The sequence below is a fragment of the Nannobrachium achirus genome (assembly GCF_963921795.1).
Source record: "Nannobrachium achirus genome assembly, chromosome: 14".
NCBI lineage: Eukaryota > Metazoa > Chordata > Actinopteri > Myctophiformes > Myctophidae > Nannobrachium > Nannobrachium achirus.
In genome coordinates, this window is record NC_137821.1 from 28527474 (window position 1) to 28546200 (window position 18727).

The following is an 18727-nucleotide window of genomic DNA, read 5'->3' on the forward strand; positions in this document are numbered from 1 at the left end:
ACACTTTATCCCCTATAGTGTGTTGCAGTTATGGTGATGCATTTTATAAATGATAAGGATATCAATCTCTATAATATTACTGAAATTAATCAAAAAAGCAAATAATGAAACGAGTTAACTCATATTTGTTGTTCACTCATATAAAATGTTGTTTTGTATTGGTTTTTCATATAGGCCAACAATGTGCAAGCATCAGACTCAGCATGTGACATTTCATGGAAATAGCAGCTTATTGTGGTTGATACTTTTAGCTGTTAATTTGTTTATGTTGACGTACACAGAGGATAAATTACACTTAAACAAGTCTTATTTAAAGCAACTTTAACCTTGACACAGACAGCATATTTAAATTAAACAACTATTGTGTAGAAGTGTTCAAACAAACAGATTACGGTGGAACCTAAGCTGATAATTGCTATCTTCATGAATCATCCACACTAAAGCTCTCTGCAGTCGTTGTTTTGAATATCGTCGCTATCTAGCAGAAACCTTGTATCTTTTTAGTTTTTCTTCCCATAAATGAATGCCCTATTTTATGCTTTGTCATTTGACAATGTAACGCAAAAGTAGCAAAAAATAGCAACGCCAGGTTGAAAGTGGTTAAGTCTACCTGTGGGTTTATCAGTATAAGTAGTTCGTTTTTTCCTAAATATTTATCCCATGATTTTGTAACACATTTTTTCACCCGGTGTCAATTATCTAATGTAATCTTGGAGCTACACTCCCTCTGCCAACCTGGGGAGACAATGGACTGACCTCATGCTTCCTTCTATGCATGAGGAGGCCAAGTTGCTTCTTTTCACCTAACAGGGGGGAGCTTCCCGGTTGGACGCAGCGTGTGAAAGGAACACGTTATTCCAACCAGTTCCTTTCCCATCCATCAGGTGCCATGGCTGGCCAGGGGGAGGCAGTATAGAGACCAGGATTACCGCTTGTTTTTTGTGAGGGTACCTACCCTAGGAGAAGATGCAAACTCCACACAGAAAGGCCCTTTTGCCAACCCCACCTAGGGTATGGGCACTTGTGACGCGGAGGAGGGATAACGCCCCAGCGCCCACAGCGTCCTCTGCGGGAATCGAACCCAAGACCTTTTAGCTGTGAGGTTACAGCATTACCGACTGCGCCACCGTGCCCCCGGTACTAATGAAAACTATTAAAAAGCTTGTGACTGAATAATAACTATACAGCGATGACGTTTTGATCAAGATCAGGATGTTACACCGTCTTGTATTTCCAATGTGTAGTTATTATTTAGCCACAAGCTCTAGGTAATACTTTTCATAGGTTATGCATCAGCATAACTTCAGGGCATTAGGACATGAAGTGTTTTATTATGAGCAACGACTATCGTTCACTGGTACGATTTAAACCTGAAATCTTGCAGCTCCCTGACCTGTTTCTTCAAGGTTATGCAGATTTATTCCACACCACCGGTGAGCCTATTTCCACTGTATGACAGTGTTGGCTTGTAAACCGGCTATTTCGCAATTCTTGTGCCACAACAAGTTTTTTGTACAAAAACAGTAGGGTATTCATTTAGGAAACAACTCTGAAACATAGAGATACAAGGTTTATGCCCTCGACCATTTGTTTTATTTAATTTATTATTATTATTATTGTTATTTTGGATGTTTTTTAGTCTTTGTGTGCCAGAGCGAGAGACGGGCAAAATGAGAACGGATAGATGGTGCGTTGCACAGCTGGTACACATAATGAATGAGGCCTGCAGTGGGCGGCAGAGAACATCACTAAAGTTTAATGGGTCCCAACAGAGAGCCCAGAATATTGACCTGTCCGTCACTCTCTCCCTCCCCTCCCACGCAGAGAAATACAAACTACTAACACAATGTGTACTCATCCCATTGACCCCCTGCCACGCACGCACGCACGCAGACGAACACACACACACACACACACACACACACACACACACACACACACACACACACACACACACACACACACACACACACACACGCTGCTGCTACTGTATGTACAGCACACAGAAAGCAATCTTTCACATATGTACACACACACACACCCAGGCTGAAGTTGGACAAGACTCAAGTCTCTATAGCACACAGCACTGCCTTTTTCTCGCCTCGCCACTTGAGGCAAACTAATAAAAACAAACTGCTTTGTAGGACTTGGGGGACACAGAGAGAGAAAGAGAGGGATAGATCGAGAGAGAGAGAGAGAGATTGAGGAGGGATACGGGGGGAGAGGCAGAGAGGGGGGAGAGAGTACAGGGATGAGAGGGAGGGGGGGGTGGGATTCTTTCACACATCTAGGGGGGGCACTCAGGACATGTTTGTTCCCTATAAGTGAAACCAAATGGAGAATTGGCTGCTCAGGGAGCCATTCCTCTCAGACTATAAATGTGAACTGTGAAAGAAGTTCACCCAGGCCCCCACAGGAGGATGCCAGCTCGTCTTATTTGACTAACTCCAGGCAAATTTCCTTGAGGGGGTCGTCTGCGAGCCATCACTCGAATCCACTCTGAACGCTGGAGGGAGATTCTCAGTAACGGGCGTCTGCGCCGCAAGGATATTTTGTCTCACTCACAACCCGTTTATTTTATTTTTATTTCAATTGGCGCCGGTCCCTTTTCCGTCCAAACGGCGGGCACTTATCTGTTCTGATATAAATCAGCCAATCCAGTGCTGAAAGCGTACACCACTGTGTGTGTGTGTGTGTGTGAAAACCAATTCTCTTGTATTACCGGGGGCCGGTGCGGACAGCAGCAACTGCTGCCGTCCAGTGGTGTCACAAGGGGGGGGGAGTGGGACTTAGTTACTAGGGTAGGGCCCAAGGTGGAGGGGCCTTAATTATTTAGCTAGTCGTGAAAATGTGTGCAAATCTTTGAATATACCTGTATGTATTTTTTAAGCGAACATTTGTAACTAAATTTTTGCTTCTGGGGGGTCCCTGGAACTAAATATTTTGAGATGGGAAACATAGTTTTTTTTTTCAAAAAACCTTAGAACGATTTGAAATATTCAAAGACTGCGCTCTGAGCTTGTTGCGACCGTAGGTCGCATTTACTATCAAACCCTGCACAAAGTGTGAGTGAGTCCGTCAGTCCGTCAGTCTGTCTGTCACACCTCACACGTCACACTCTTGCCCTGCTCATATCTCCGCAACCGTTGCCCCGATCCATGCCAAATTTTGCACACACACTCCTTACCTGCCAAACTACAACCTACAACAGGACCCCCGGAGCTCCAGGGACCCCCAGGTCCCTGGGGGACCCCCAGATGTAAAAAATGACGAAATGTGCTAAACTGACCAAATGACCACCCCAACGGGGCTGCTCACGGGGAATTCCCGGGGACCACCGACTCCTGGTGCTCCAGAACGGATGCAAAAGTGGTGGCGCCCCCAGTGGAGGACCCCCTACACTGCAGCTCACATAAAATGCCGTAACTCCGGCTAGGAGCGACCAGGACAGCCGGGGCCGGTACCTATTCGTCCGCCTTGCCGGCGCGGAGACCCCACCCCTCATTTCTCACATGGCCCTCTTCTAGCGCCACCATGAGGCCGATTCTTGCAAAACACATTTTTGGACACTGCTCCTACAATTTTTGCCCTAAAATCACGCAAATCGGTACACAGTATGTCTACACTCATCCCATCAACATGAATCTCTCCCATATAGCGCCACCTCCAGGCCGATTTGTAAAAACACATTTTTGGACACTGCTCCTACAGATTTTGCCCTAAAATCACGAAAATCACTACACAGTATGTCTACACTCATGTCATCAACATGGATGTCTTACTGGTATATCTGCTATCTTTCAATAGTTAAAGCACATTACTAATAATGCGTTCCCAGTCTAAATGGGTTAAACCCCTCCCCCTATGAAGAACATCCATGGGGGGCTCGCAGTGAATCCTGCTGACTGTCACAGAAAACACGACTTGCTTTCTTTTTCTCTCTCTCTTTTTTCTTCCCGTCTCTTGTCTCTGTGTGGACACTGGACGCAGGGGCGTCACACCAAATTCTGGGCCCTGGGTACAAGAATTCACTGCGGGCCCCCCATGAATGTTAACTATTGAAAAATAGCAGATATACAAGCTCACAGCGCGGCACCGAGTGCCGCGCTGCGAGCTTGTAGATCTGCTATTTTTGAAAAATCGTGAAAATGCGTGCCAAGAAACCTACGTTTCCATGTCAGTGATGCTCAAGCTTTTTCATGTGAAGGACCCCCCCACCTCAAATTATTTAGTTCCAGGGACCCCCCCCCCAGAAGCAAAATTTGAGTTACAAATGTTCACTTAAAAATACATATATTCAAAGATTTGCGCACATTTTCACGACTTTTCAAAAATAGCAGATCTACAAGCTCGCAGCGCGGCACTCGGTGCCGCGCTGTGAGCTTGTGACGCCCCTGACTGGACGGTCAAGCAGACTGAAAGGACTCGACCCACTTATTGTCATCGGTGGCAGCGGTTTGGGCTCAGCCGGCGATTATAGTGATTACAGTTTGTGCTTACATGGAGCTCTGGTGCTTTGTGCCACATCTCCCACGTCAGCTGGCAGTCTGGGCTGTAATCTGCCAGTTATAACAAACGCCAGACGCAGGGAACAGGAGGGACGGGGGAGCAACGATGCAGGGCAAGACTGTTGGGGTGTGGGTGGGGAACAACAAAGATGGTCATCTTTCACAGTTATCAGCAACTGCTGGTTGTGATCGCACGAGTTCTCTCTGCTGATTGGATGAGATTTTATTTCCTAATCTGACTTGAGCATTTATTTTCTGTTTACTGAAGAGGAGAGACGCAGAAACCTCTGGTTGTTACTGTACAAAGACTCTATAGCAACTGACTGGAATGACAGAAACAACAGAGAATGACACAATATGTCCATATATGGGCATTCCCAGATATGGGCTTATATTGATGACATCAGGGATCTCCATATATGGGCATAAAAGGGACAAGGACAGAATTCATTTTCAAGTGTGACTCGCGTCGCGGTTGGTTGTTTAAGTTGGACTAAATGTGGCCATATTTTCCCAAATATGGAGATGACTGACGTCTGACATGAAAGATGTCTGACGTCATAGACCACATACAGTATGTCCACATACAATATGACATAATATGTCCATATATGGGGCAGAGGCGTGACGCACGCACGCACATGATCTGCAGGTTTTCATACTAAATGCAACCCATGGTCGCAACTACAATACTGTACGCCGCTCAGAATCCAGGTACATAGTAATGAAGGGTTACCAACCTACCAATAGCTCAGGGGTAGAGAAACCGTTATTAGAGCACGAAGGGCTCCCGAAGGGTTCCCAGTTCGAATCCGGGCTCCCCCTGAGTTAATGTCGAAGAGTCCTTGAGCAAGACTCTGAACCCCTAATTGCTCCCGGTGAGTAGGTTGGTGCCTTGCATGGTTTCCTCCGCCACAGGTGTATGAATGTGTGCGTGAATGGGTGAATGTAATGCACAATCTCTGTAAAGCGCTTTGGATAAAAGCGCTATATAAATGCACCATTTACCATTTACCATTTACCAATAGTTACCCGTCTAATTATTGCAAATACATTTTAAAAACTGTCTCGGAGAAAGGACAGAGTTTACTGTCTACCAGTTTACAATTTTATTATCATTTTTCTTTTCACTTCTTAAATTCCCAACTGATTTACAGCTGCCAGGAAACCAGACAAATATTTTTCCTGGCACGGGCTCATGATTGCCCTCTGTCACTCCGCGCCCATGGCACAGTGTCCTAGCCACATGGGCCAATTATTAATTACCATATTTGAATCAGCCTTTCCTAGCGAACCCACTTCCCTCTCCCCTTGGTTCAAAGGGCTCCGTCAGAGCCAAGTGCTTGATGAAATCTTGATTACCCCCTAATTGGTAATTGCAAAGTATTAGTGGCACATGGTGTGAGCAGCGGCTCCCGCTATTGATTCCCTCCTATGCTGCAATTGATTAGCAATTAATTCATTTATAATAGTAATTTGTCCTCCTTTTTTATTTTTATTTTCATTTTCGTCCCTGCACCCTACAGTACATGCACGCCTTCAGCATGCTAAAGGGAAGCCGGGATGCGGCCGCTGTATCCGCCGAGCGAAATGCACAGTGTTGCTAAAGGGATTTTGAATATGGGTCAAGATAGATGTTAAGGCCCGGATTAAGAGTGCACCCCATGCTGATGTTTAATCCCTCAAGAGGAAGTTATTACGAACTGTGATTCCAATCCCCCAAGAGACCTTGCTCTAGAACTCCTCCAGCACTGTTGTTTAATAAGAATCATTAAAAAAGGATTGATATTTGGCTCGCAGACCTCCATCTGAAAGGATGTTGTGTCATAAGAGAAGATTTGTGATAACATTTTTCAAGACTGTGTGACATTTTTCGAAAATATACGACTGAACCGCTGCATTAAAGGATAGCTAGAGTAATTAATCATCAATCAGTTATGCATCCATAAATCACAGATGGACTGTACCTGACATGTTATGCTGTAGAGCAGTGGTTCTCAACCTGTGGGTCGCCAGGGGGGTCCCCAAATTATTTTGGGGGGTCCCCAGATAATGTGCAACATTATTTTTTCACTCAACAGTAAATAAAACAACATAAAGTTTAAGTGTATAAGAGGGTATCTACACATTTCTAAAGTGACAATTTAAGGACTTTTTATTACCTCTGAAATGACAAATTAAACATTGGCCAAATTGGCAAATATTAGAGGCAGAAATTGTGAAAATAGCCAATCTACATGGTCACAACGCCTCGCAACGCGAGGTGTTGTGAGCATGTAGATCTGCTATTTTCACAATAGAACCATGTTATACAAAATGTAATGCCTCAACTCTTACTGCTCGTCAGGGTGGGGGGTCCCCAGTTAAAATATGATTATCTTGGGGGTCTCGGCCTGAAAATGTTGAGAACCACTGCTGTACACAAGTGTGCATGCAGATGAACACACACGTGCGCGAGTGTCTGTGTGTTCGCGTGCCAGCTCACGTCAACACACGGGCGACACATAGCCACTTCTCACCAGTTACATCCCTTCGATTGACCTCGCTTTCTAATTCCATCTGACACTCCATCTTAACTCTGGTCGTCGCCCTAGCCGATTACAAAGCCCCCGACCCCTAAATAGAATAAACCGGAGAAGGGCAGTGAAAGGAAGGGAAGGGATCTCGAGATAAGGACGGGAGCCGCTATAATTGTTTCCCAGCTTCATGGGATCGACCTCTTATTTATTTGACTGGCATTTTACTGCTGAGGAATTAACTCTTCATGGAATGGGACAGGCCCTCGGACAGGTTTGCTGACCGGGGTTCTCGCCCCGTAATCTGGGTGAGTGAATGTCGCGTGGTGGGGCTGGAGGCGGGGGGGCGGGGGGGTTGGGGGTGGGTGGGTAGCTGGAGGAGCGGGGGTCATGAACCCATAAAACCGGGATGGGAGCGGCGCGTCAGACCATATCTCATTAAGGAGGCCGGCTCGAAATGAGATGGGGCCCTTTTCGCTTGTCTCTCACCGGGGGCGATTGATTAGCTGGCGGCCAATCAATGTTAATTAAGGTGTAGGGAACCCTTTAATTGTGGCTTATGAATCATTGTGTCAGACCCCGCCTTGACCTTCCGAGACCTACGCTGTGAATAGCCTTGCTGTAGAATAAATACGTTTTATATATTGCCAGTTAATGGCAGGCCATAAATAGGATTAGATTTGATGAAGGATGGTGTAATGGTGTACATAGACCATACGTACCTGGTTAACGGTAGGCCTCATCGAGGCCCCTATCTATCCATAATGGGTCTGGGTCTGTAAGCAGAACAACACCATCCAGCAGCAAGCCTATTCCTGCTTTACCTTATGCACAGCAGATGATGAGCTCAAGGAGATCAATACTTGTCAAAACGTTCCGCTAATGTTGTGAGGTAAGTGCTGCCATTATGGGCGTGAGGAGCTTCATGAATGCGAAGTGGGCCTTTGATTGATGACTGCCAAAGGTAAAATGGCAGACGAGAACGCTTGCCGGAGCCATAATTGTGTTTTTAATGAAGACCCCCATTTCACAATCCAGAGCTGATTTTGCACTCGGTTGACTGTGTCTGCCCCCCCCCACCTAACCATCCGTTACGCTGTAATGGCAGGCCAAAAAATGCCGCACGCCGTCCAGGCCGTGGTTGTCTGTGTGCGGCCGTGGCGTCCAACTCGTCTTCCTTGGCCTGACGGAGGATTTCACTGATGACAGCCTGGCAATCACTGTTTACTGAACCTGAAAATGTGTGGACTTTATAATCTCTGCCAGGGAAAGGCAATCCTTTCGACTTCATTAAGCACAGCGCTAAATGCTTGGCTGATGTGCCGCAGCGCGGCGCTTCGCTGGGCCGGGATTGTGTTTGGGTGCGCTCTTGTATGATTAATTTGACCTCTCACCTGTCTTTTCAGATGTAACAACCGTACCCAGTGTGCCGTGGTGGCGGGACCGGATGTCTTTCCTGACCCTTGCCCCGGAACCTACAAGTACCTGGAGGTCCAGTATGAATGTGTGCCCTACAGTACGTATGCTTTTAATTCTTTTGCGTTCTTAATTAAAGTGCTTCTCTGAATAGACTTACTGTATATGCACAGCAGCCATGATGGAGAGAAGGTGGGTCTCACTTCCTTCACAGGTGTTACCAATAATACTAATGAAGGCTCTGTTCCATTCTGGTCAAACAGAGTCAGGGTGCTGATATTGTGCATTTTGCCTCACTGAAAACACTCTGCTACACCAGTGGGTCTGTGGTCCAGGCACCGGCACCCTCATGGTCCCTTGGGGGTTCCAAATGACCCCTTAAGGTGTGTAACTGAGAGTTATGGGGTCCTTGAAATAAAAGGTTTGAGAACCATTGTGCTGCATGAAATGGAACAGAGCCTTCATTAGTATCATTGGTAACACCTTTGAAGGAAGTGAGAAGTCACCCGACCTCTCTCCAATATGGCTGCTATCAAATTATGTTCAACATGACCATTTCTCCCGGTGATATTTTCGGTTGTAACTTTCTCTCATGCTCGGAAATATCCCGTCTGGAGAATGATGCCACCCGTTCTAGCATTTGTTCTGAGGCAGCGGCACGTCTGCAAACAACGTCTCTTCTGAGATGATAGCGCATTGTACAGTATGACATCACAACATCCTTTCAGCAGCGCTGTCTAAGCGTGAAGAATGATCGCTGGAAGACACTCTAGTCTGATGATTAACTTTCTTTTTTCCTTCTTTATTTTACCCCTTTTCTTTATTTTTCCCATTATGTGCCTAGAGTTTAGAAGCAGCGTAACGCTGGCTTTGCATGTTTGCTGTGTTTGATGTGATGTTAATGCTGCCTTCATCTCCCTCCAGCCTGCGGTGCGGTGAAATGATGATAACAGTATGCTGGCTCACAGCATTGTGTGCTTTGTCATAAGTAATATCTTCAATTGGTTTTCGGGTGTGCACAGTGTTCAGGATTTATTATGTGTATTTAATATATGTTGTAAAATTACACTTTTATTGGGCTTCGCCACGGGATGAGCCCACTGTTATCCACAGCAGTCACTTTTCTACAGTTATACAAGCCATTAAGCCTGTACAAGCCTTTAAAACAAAAGTATATCCTTGTCCTAAGTGACCAAATTGTTGATTACCTCACCTTTAATAGTAGCTTAGCTCTATTGTGAGGTACTTGGTATTGGCAGGGTGCTGAGCTCATGCGAGTCAAAACACTGTCGGTGTCAACTTTTAAACATTATCATGTTATGAGCTAGCCTGGAACCTGACCAATACGCCTGGGCAAAAAAAAACGTGCTCTCATGGCGAATATGGGTCTGGCCCCGCTCAATTGTGAATCAATTTCCTCTCCCCCAAAATTTGGGGGACCAATCAGGGTCCAAGCAGTGTCCATTTTTTTAATCCACCCTTTGGAAATGAAAATTCTGCTCGCGAGTCCATACTAATGTGTATGATACGCAGTGAGGAATTAGTATGAGCAACACCAGGCTAGCATGGAGCACCAACTCAAAATCAAACCGGTTTGTTGTGCTCAGTTGGACAGGGGCGTCACACCAAATTCTGGGCCCTGGGTACAAGGATTCACTGCGGGCCCCCCATGAATGTTAACTATTGAAAAAAAATAGCAGATCTACAAGCTCGCAGCGCGGCACTCGGTGCCGCGCTGTGAGCTTGTAGATCTGCTATTTTTGAAAAATCGTGAAAATGTGTGCCAAGAAACCTATGTTTCCATGTCAGTGATGCTCAAACTTTTTCATGTGAAGGACCCCCCATCTCAAAATATTTAGTTCCAGGGACCCCCCAGAAGCAAAATTTGAGTTACAAATGTTCGCTTAAAAAATACATATTCAAAGATTTGCGCACATTTCCACGACTTTTCAAAAAATAGCAGATCTACAAGCTCGCAGCGCGGCACTCGGTGCCGCGCTGTGAGCTTGTATATCTGCTATTTTTCAATAGCTAAAGTTACTATAGGGCCCCTCCACCTTGGGCCCTGGTAACTCAGTCCCACTTTCCTACCCCTTGTGACGCCCCTGCATACCGCTAAGCTGAGGTCTCACTAAACAAGGGCTTCTTGTTAATCACTTAAGCTCTAAGGTTCCTTTCTTTTCCTAACCCCAGCCTTCTAATATTATAGTTTGTCATGTTGCGATGTCGCATGGTGAAAATTGCACGTTCCACATGATCAAAACGCTGGGGTTCAATTGGTTAATCGTGACCTTTCCACACCAATCAGGACAAAATGCGATGTTCATGTACAGTACCTCTGAGCTGTACCCCTACAATCTCACTCGACATTTTGATGATCCTAACTTTGTTTTTGTTTTTATTGTTTATGAGGAATATAACGCAATGAAACAAAAGTGGTCACATGTGATAGAAGGGAACTTAACTACTTAACTACTACTAAGACTTCATTGATCCCCATAAAATGGCTAAATAAAGAAACGCCTAAAGGACATTTCATTCAGTTCGCGTAATCCCTCTGATTGTAAACAACTTTTTCTAGACAGTGCATCTGGAAAATAAATTGCTAGAAGATACTTAAGTTTCGCATGTAGCATTCCCTTAAGTCATATTTATTCATACCAGATCTATTGAATATACATTCTAAATACTTGCTTTGTTTTCGTTAAGCAAAAAAATATTGACCCTTGGTCCAGCTAACAAATTACTGCATCGTGAATCCATTTTGTGTTGTAATGACCTTTTGATATAAACCACAGTGCATGAGTCACGTTTACTGGCGTTCGTTCGTTCTCTACAAAATATCACATAGACGCTGAAAGGTCAATGTTAAGTGATATGAAATTGGTGCTATTTAATCTCTGAATTTCATGGGAGCGGTTTACTGGTGCTCATTCCACCCTAGCACTAACTTATATATTTATGTATTTGTCATTATGCCAATTACCCAAATATTCATATCTCACAATTGGACAATGAGCACATACTGTACCTGTATTGTGCTGTAAAGACAAATCACTTTGTGAGTAAGTGAACTCACAAAGTGGGTTGTATGTTGTATATACCCTAATGGTAAGGTGGACACCAAAACATCTGGTCACCTTAATGTAAAATTGTCTATTTCTTGCTGGACAATTAAGGTCTAATATTTCTACAATTGCTACTAACTGCTACAAAACCTGTATATCTACAGGTCATTTTGGGGCATAAACAAGAAATTAAAAGGAAAAATTAAGTCTGAATGTGATGTACTGTGCATGTTCACATCTTGTATACTTTGTTTTATTTAAGACCATTTTTCAAATATTTTCTTTTAACATTTTGGACAAAGTAGCCCAATTTCACATTGAGGTTCCCCGATGTCCCTAGTGCCCACCTGACCTGTATCCAACATACTACTTCTTATTATATTCACGCTTATTTTCTAGGTTGGAGTCTTTGCAAATGCGCTGCACTCTTTTACTCAGACATTTGTTCACAAATATCTGAGTCTGGATATTCAGCAAATCGGTTACACTCCCTTTGTTTCTATTGTTCTTCCTGAGAGCCTGCAGTATATTGCGAGAACCAATGCAGAGGCATTCAAATTGGCAGTGTACGTGACCGCACAGCCGAGCCCTCTCTGTGTTATGAATACAGACACTTTCCAAATGAAGCAATCAGACCCTCCTCGATGGGAGCGAGATGCATTCCCAGGTCTTAGTATTTCGTCCCTGTTCCGGTGGAAACCTTGTATGTCCAAAACCGTTTTATATTATTATAAAATGTATATAAAACATGTTTAGAACAGTTAGCAGCTCAGCATGTTGTGAGCTTGTAGATCTGATATTTTATCGACTTTCGTGCAACACTCTTGCATGATGAAGTGGGCATTAATTTACGTGGGGAAAAAGTTGAATTATGGAGGTACAAGGTTTCTGTCTGACTGCCAACGATTTGTTGGTGCATTGCACACGTGTGATTATTACGGCCACTTGCCTAACATCATAACAACAATAACCATAATAATCATAATGTCTTATTAACTCCTCCCCGGGTTTCCATCAATGAACGTGTGGCATCGAGGTCTCAAAATATTAACCGAGGATATTGTGGTTGGCAGGTGCATTGGGTGTCAGGAAATAGCTCGTTCCCAGGTGACTGCTAAACTCAGAGAGTTATATTGAGAGAGCGGGGGTTATACTGTTCCAGACGTGGCAATTCAGCGCCGTTTGCCGCCCCCGCCCCCTTCCTGAGTCAGAGACTGAAGGATTTGAGTGTCTAATAAGGGGAGCAGCCGCCCATGACAATTGTCCTCCAGCAGTGAAGCACTCTGTACCTTACCAGTATTTTAAGTCCCCCATATGTGTGTGTGTGTGTGTGTGTGTGTGTGTGTGTGTGTGTGTGTGTGTGTGTGTGTGTGTGTGTGTGTGTGTGTGTGTGTGTGTGTGTGTGTGTGTGTGTGTGTGTGTGTGTGTGTGTGTGTGTGTGTGTGTGTTAGGGCATTCACCGAATATTCGAATATCAAAGTCACTATTCGATGTTGTTCACCGCAGTTGAATATTCGCTTTTCTTTTTTCTCTTTAAAAAATATATAGTTTATAAAGCTTGGCTAGATAGGATGTCATAAGAATGAGTTGTCAATGCCCCTGGTGGATGAATTTGTAAATGCTCTATACCAGGGGTTCTCAAACCTTTTTAGGCTGTGACCCCCAAAATAAACATATTTGAACTGGGGACCACAACCCTGACAAGCACTTGGATTTGTAGGTATTACATTTAATGTGACTCGGTTCCACAGATAAATATTGTGAAAATAGCCGATCTACATGCTCACGCGAGGCGTTGTGAGCATGTAGATCGGCTATTTTCACAATGTTCGTCTCTTGCTTACTAATATTTGATAGTTTGGCCAGTCCTGTCGAATATTCGACTATTCGAATACTTTGAGGTTGAATATTTCGAATACTAAAAATCCCTATTCGTGAATGCCCTAGTGTGTGTGTGTGTATATAGAGAGAGAGAGACACACACACTGTATATATTTAATATAAACAATCTAAAACCTGGATTTAGGTTTTAGTCATCGAACCCTGTTTGTTATATATTGACACAGCGACCTGTGGTGTAACCTAGCGACACATGTGCAGAGGACTTGGCCAGAGCCCATTCATCGATTGATCGTGATATCTCCCTGACAACCAGCCAACAACCAATTACGCCGTGATCATGGTCTGTCCACACTGGGCTATGTGATCTAAACTTTGCGCCCTGCAGAGAGATGGGAGATCCAAAAGTCATGGCAGTGATTAGGCAAGTGTCGGGTCGTTCAGAGCGCTTGGACGGTCACCGGATTCCGAGCACGGCAGACAGCGCATACTGACCACTCCGTTCCCAGTGCAAAGCCGGGCTGTCTGAGCATCTGAACAGTGGTGACACCAATGACGGAGAAAGATGTTGTCGCTGCTTTTTCACATATTTTCCCCTTGTTTTTCCAGTCATATTTGTTAGCATGCATGTATGCTGCTATATCTTTGAAATTCTCATATACAGTATATTGATGTAACTTTATGCGTTTACATAATAATAATAATATTGTATACCCCTGTGTATATGTGTGCGTACATAGCATATCATCATTGTCGGGGTGAAACCTCATATGTCCAAAACAGTTCCTTTTGTATTCATCATTTTGAAAAGGATTTAGACTCGTGAAAACAGTCGATCTACAAGCAACACAGCGCCTCGCACCACGAGGCGTTGTGTGCATCTGCTATTTTCACTACTTTTGTGCGACAGCCGTGTAGGATGGAGCGGGGCTTTACGTCGCGAAAAAAAAAAACATACACATTCGAAACTTGGAGATGCGAGGTTTCTGCCCGACAGTGACGATATACTGTATACTATTAGCCCGGATCATAGTCGGGTCCGCGGTGGAAGGCTATCCACCGCGTTGTAGTCTTTTCGAGTCTTTTTGAGTCATGAAACTACAACGTTACATCATTCCTCGCGGTGGAGAGCTTTCCACCGCGAGTCCCAACACATCTCTCTGTTTTAACTATCAGACAGACAGGCTCTACCCCCCGTTCACTAGTCAGTCACGGTGAATAGGACTCCACCGTGGCGTACTATGATGGCCTGCACTTATTTTCTGACTTGAGGTGGAAAGCTTTCCACCTCAAATTTGCGGTGGATAGCTCTCCACCGTAGACTCTGATCCGGGCTTTAGCCCTCTCCCCATCCTCTCCTCTATTCCTTCTCTCCACCCTTTCTGTCCTGTTCCCCACGGCCCTACTTCCTGCAGTGGACGTTTTTCATCTGTATTCTGCCCTAGGAGCTTCTTCTTCTCTGTCAGGATAAGTTACAGCCCTCCCTTCCATCCCCTCATCAGGCAGCAGAATTGCACCATCAGATCCGCCTGTAATAGCATCAGAGAGAGAGAGAGGGGGGGGGGGGGGGGGGGGAGGCTGAATCGATGGACACATCGCCATGGAGGCGATATTGATTTTATTAATTCGCAATTTGATCCGCTCCATCAGTCGTAATAACAAAAAAATAATGCTACAGCGGGTCATTATCAGTGTTTTGCCTGGGTGATTGTTGGGTAATGCCATGGCGCCGTGCCATCCGTCTTGGTTTCGTTCAAGCTGCCGCCTTGATTAATCACTACCTGTGAGTCGCGGGGGTGTCTTTCGTACGTGGCAATGTGAATAATAAAAACAGCGAGGCGTCACTGAGCTAAGATGGATATTTGACACGTTTTTTTTAAGAGCCTCAAATCGGATGCGAACGTACTCAGCCTCTGGGCCCATTATAAGGTGTAACAGCTTGATGTGAACATCATCCGGAGCAGTGTTGTTTTTGGCAACACATTTTGATTTATTTTTAGTCATAGTCTTTTGAATAAAATGTAATTTAGTTTTAGTCATAATTTAGTCATCTGAAAAGTTTTAGTTTTAGTCTAATTTTAGTCGACTAAATATCATAACATTTTAGGCGACTAAATCTACAGTTGATTTAGTCAACTGAAATGTATTTTGGCAGGCCTTGATGGCATCGTAATGACTCATTTTACACTTGGTTTTGTGCTAAAAATAGCAGATCTACAAGCTCACAACGCATCGCGCTGCGATCGCATCGTAATGACTCATTTTACACTTGGTTTTGTGCTGAAAATAGCAGATCTACAAGCTCACAACGCGTCGCTGCGACGCGTTGTGAGCTTGTAGATCTGCTATTTTCAGCATGCAACACCTGAGAGCAACCAAACATAAAATGACACTCTTCTCCACTAGTCCCTCCCTAACGTTTTAGTCTAGTATTTATTTTGTTGACGTATTTGTCAATATATTTTGTCTTAGTTTTAGTCATCACAGCTTAGTTTTTATTTTGTTTTTGTCAGTGAAAAAAAAATGCAGTCGACAAACATTTTTCGTCATCGTTTTAGTCGACGAAATCAACACTAATCTGGAGAACCACCATGGTCTCATGTCACAGTGCTCACCTATGCTTCACGCCGCGGTGCAGGCAGGGGCGTCACACCAAATTCTGGGCCCTGGGTACAAGGATTCACTGCGGGCCCCCCATGAATGTTAACTATTGAAAAATAGCAGATATGCAAGCTCACAGCGCGGCACCGAGTGCCGCGCCGCGAGCTTGTAGATCTGCTATTTTTGAAACATCGTGAAAATGTGTGCAAGAATCTTATGTTTCTATGTCAGTGGTGCTCAAACGTTTTCATGTGAAGGACCCCCAAGATGATATGTATTTGGCCACAGCTAGACCCCCATCTCAAAATATTTAGTTCCAGGGACCCCTCCCCGGAAGCATAATTTGAGTTACAAACGTTCGCTTAAAAAATACATATTCAAAGATTTGCGCACATTTTTACGACTTTTCAAAAATAGCAGATCTACAAGCTTGCAGCGCCGCACTCGGTGCCGCACTGTGAGCTTGTAGGCCCTGGTAACTCAGTCCCACTTTCATACCCCTTGTGACGCCCCGGGGTGCAGGCGTGCTCCCTCGTGCACTCTGCAGATTAGCAAGACTCCCTTCTGGGCCTCATGTGGCGCTCCGGGCCTTTATGATGACTCATAAACATGACTCTGCTCCGATAGCTGACATCTGCTTCTGCCCCGCCCTCTCACCTTGACTTCTCCCAGCGCCTCACTGGAGAGAGATGCCCGTCTATTCTCTTAGCGCCTTATTAAAACCTCTCTCTCTCTCTCTCTCTCTCTCGCTGTGTGTATCTTTCCCTTTAACAAGGAGGTTCGCTCTCAAAGGTTGAGCTCATCGGGGGTCAGAGCGACCGTTCGTGTTCGCTGTGCCTCGGAGCCCATCCGGAAATCTTTGGCAAAGTGTGGCGCCACAAAGACCCTAGTCCAAAAAAGAAAAAAAGAATCTGGGTTCTCCAGCCTTGGCTCGTTTTTATTATGAGACCTTTCTGTTGGTTACTATAATGTCCTGCTGTTGCCTCTCGCAAACCGCCTCCCTCCTTTCCCCTGAGTATTATGACTAATTAGATGTGCCTTTGCGTGCGGTTTCCATGGCAAATCGACTGACCTTGATCCAGGCAAACGGTCAGCCCTCCCCGCCACCACTCCTTTCCCAATATGTGGTGGGGGGGATGCTGTGTGTGTGTGTGTGTGTGTGTGTGTGTGTGTGTGTGTGTGTGTGTGTGTGTGTGTGTGTGTGTGTGTGTGTGTGTGTGTGTGTGTGTGTGTGTGTGTGTGTGTGTGTGTGTGTGTGTGTGTGTGTGTGTGTGTGTGTGTGTGTGTGTGTGTGTGTGTGTGTGCAGAAAGAGGTGGAGATGTTAAGGGAATAGAAATGGAAACAGAAGGAGAAAAGTTACAGAGAGAGGTGAAATATAAGGGTGATGTTACTAGAAGATCTATAACTATACATAATGTTGCTGTCGGAAAAAAAAAACTCATATCTCCTACTTTTTATGTTTTTCTGTCACCCAACGCCCTACTTTTGTCGCACAATAGTGTGAAGCACGATCTACAAGCTCGCAGCGCTCGGTTGATCAGCTATGTTTTTTTAGAATAATGGCTTTCGACGAGGGTTTCCTACCGACAGCAACGATAGTTCCCCCCACTGTTTACAGCTAATAAAGACAATGTTCAGCCGTACGCCGCACAGCAGGACGGAGCTTAGCCCTGTCAGATGCGCCTGGAAGCAAAGCCAAGACATATAATCATGCAATCAGGCCTTTGATTTGAACTGAATAAGGTAATCCTCCGCGATACATCGTGGCAACCCGCCAGGCAATTAGCCATGTTTTTATTTCCAACATATCTAATTGGTTTTTAATTCATTTCGCATGGCTAAGTAATCAATCTCTAATAGCACACCTAACCGTTTCAAGCGGACCCTGATCGAATAAGAGGGCAGATTGCTTTGGCACATTTCGCCCAGCACCTGCTACCAAACCGACCGTCCTTCTGCACTGGCAGGTGAAGCGGTGAAATTGATACTCTACACATGGCTATCGCTTACAGTGCAGCCCGAGCATAATGCGGTGTGATTATGGAGCCCATTACGCCGTGGTCACACCTACAGTCAACACCACCTGTGTGACCAGGATGCCTCTTCAAGGCCTTTAGACATGATCGGTGCTTGTGAACCATGGTCTCTGTTCAAGCTTCAAGCTACTCCACTTCAATTGAGTTATAGTAGTATAGTATTAACGCTTCAATCTGGGACTTTGTTTTGTTTTGAATGTGTTTATTTTGTGTGTGTGTGTGTGTGTATAGTATGGATGCGCACAATGAGTTGATATGTATAGTAGCAATAGCAACTACAGCTGAAATGTGATTGAGCGAAATATATGAAACGCAACACACACTGCAGTGACTGCATGCAAACGCGCGTGCACGCACACACAGTTGCACACACACATACACAAAAATACATTTGGTTAGGGACACTACCTTCATTCACTGCAGAAGATGTGCTGCTTATATTGTATTAACATACTTCACCATATAGACTGCCTGGTAAAAGTTATGTTTTATTCATTAGAAAGAAGTCCCGGATTGCAGCTTTAATACTCACTGTTGTTTCAGGTTTTGTTGAATTGTGATTTTGCATAAGCTCACAAACCTGCCAAGCATACAAACATTGCTCCTTGTCTCCAATAATCCCCCATCTGTTGTTTTCGGCTTTTTTCCCCCTTATTTTTGTATTTCAGTATAGCCAATCTATTGAGCTTGTAGATTGCCTGTTTTCGATAATTTTTTTGGAAATAAAGCTTACGTGGGGTTA

At 44.6% G+C, this 18727-nt stretch overlaps 1 protein-coding gene across 1 annotated transcript in view; it reads left to right on the forward strand.

Annotated features, from left to right (window-relative positions):
* LOC308298713 (adhesion G protein-coupled receptor L3) overlaps positions 1-18727 on the forward strand; it is a gene marked incomplete at both ends in the record, with an annotated part of 264755 nt that overhangs the window by 80225 nt on the left and 165803 nt on the right. The window contains one exon of the mRNA XM_080742365.1: positions 8431-8540. Coding sequence (XP_080598491.1) covers positions 8431-8540 — 110 coding nt within the window. The remainder of the gene's footprint in view (positions 1-8430; positions 8541-18727) is intronic.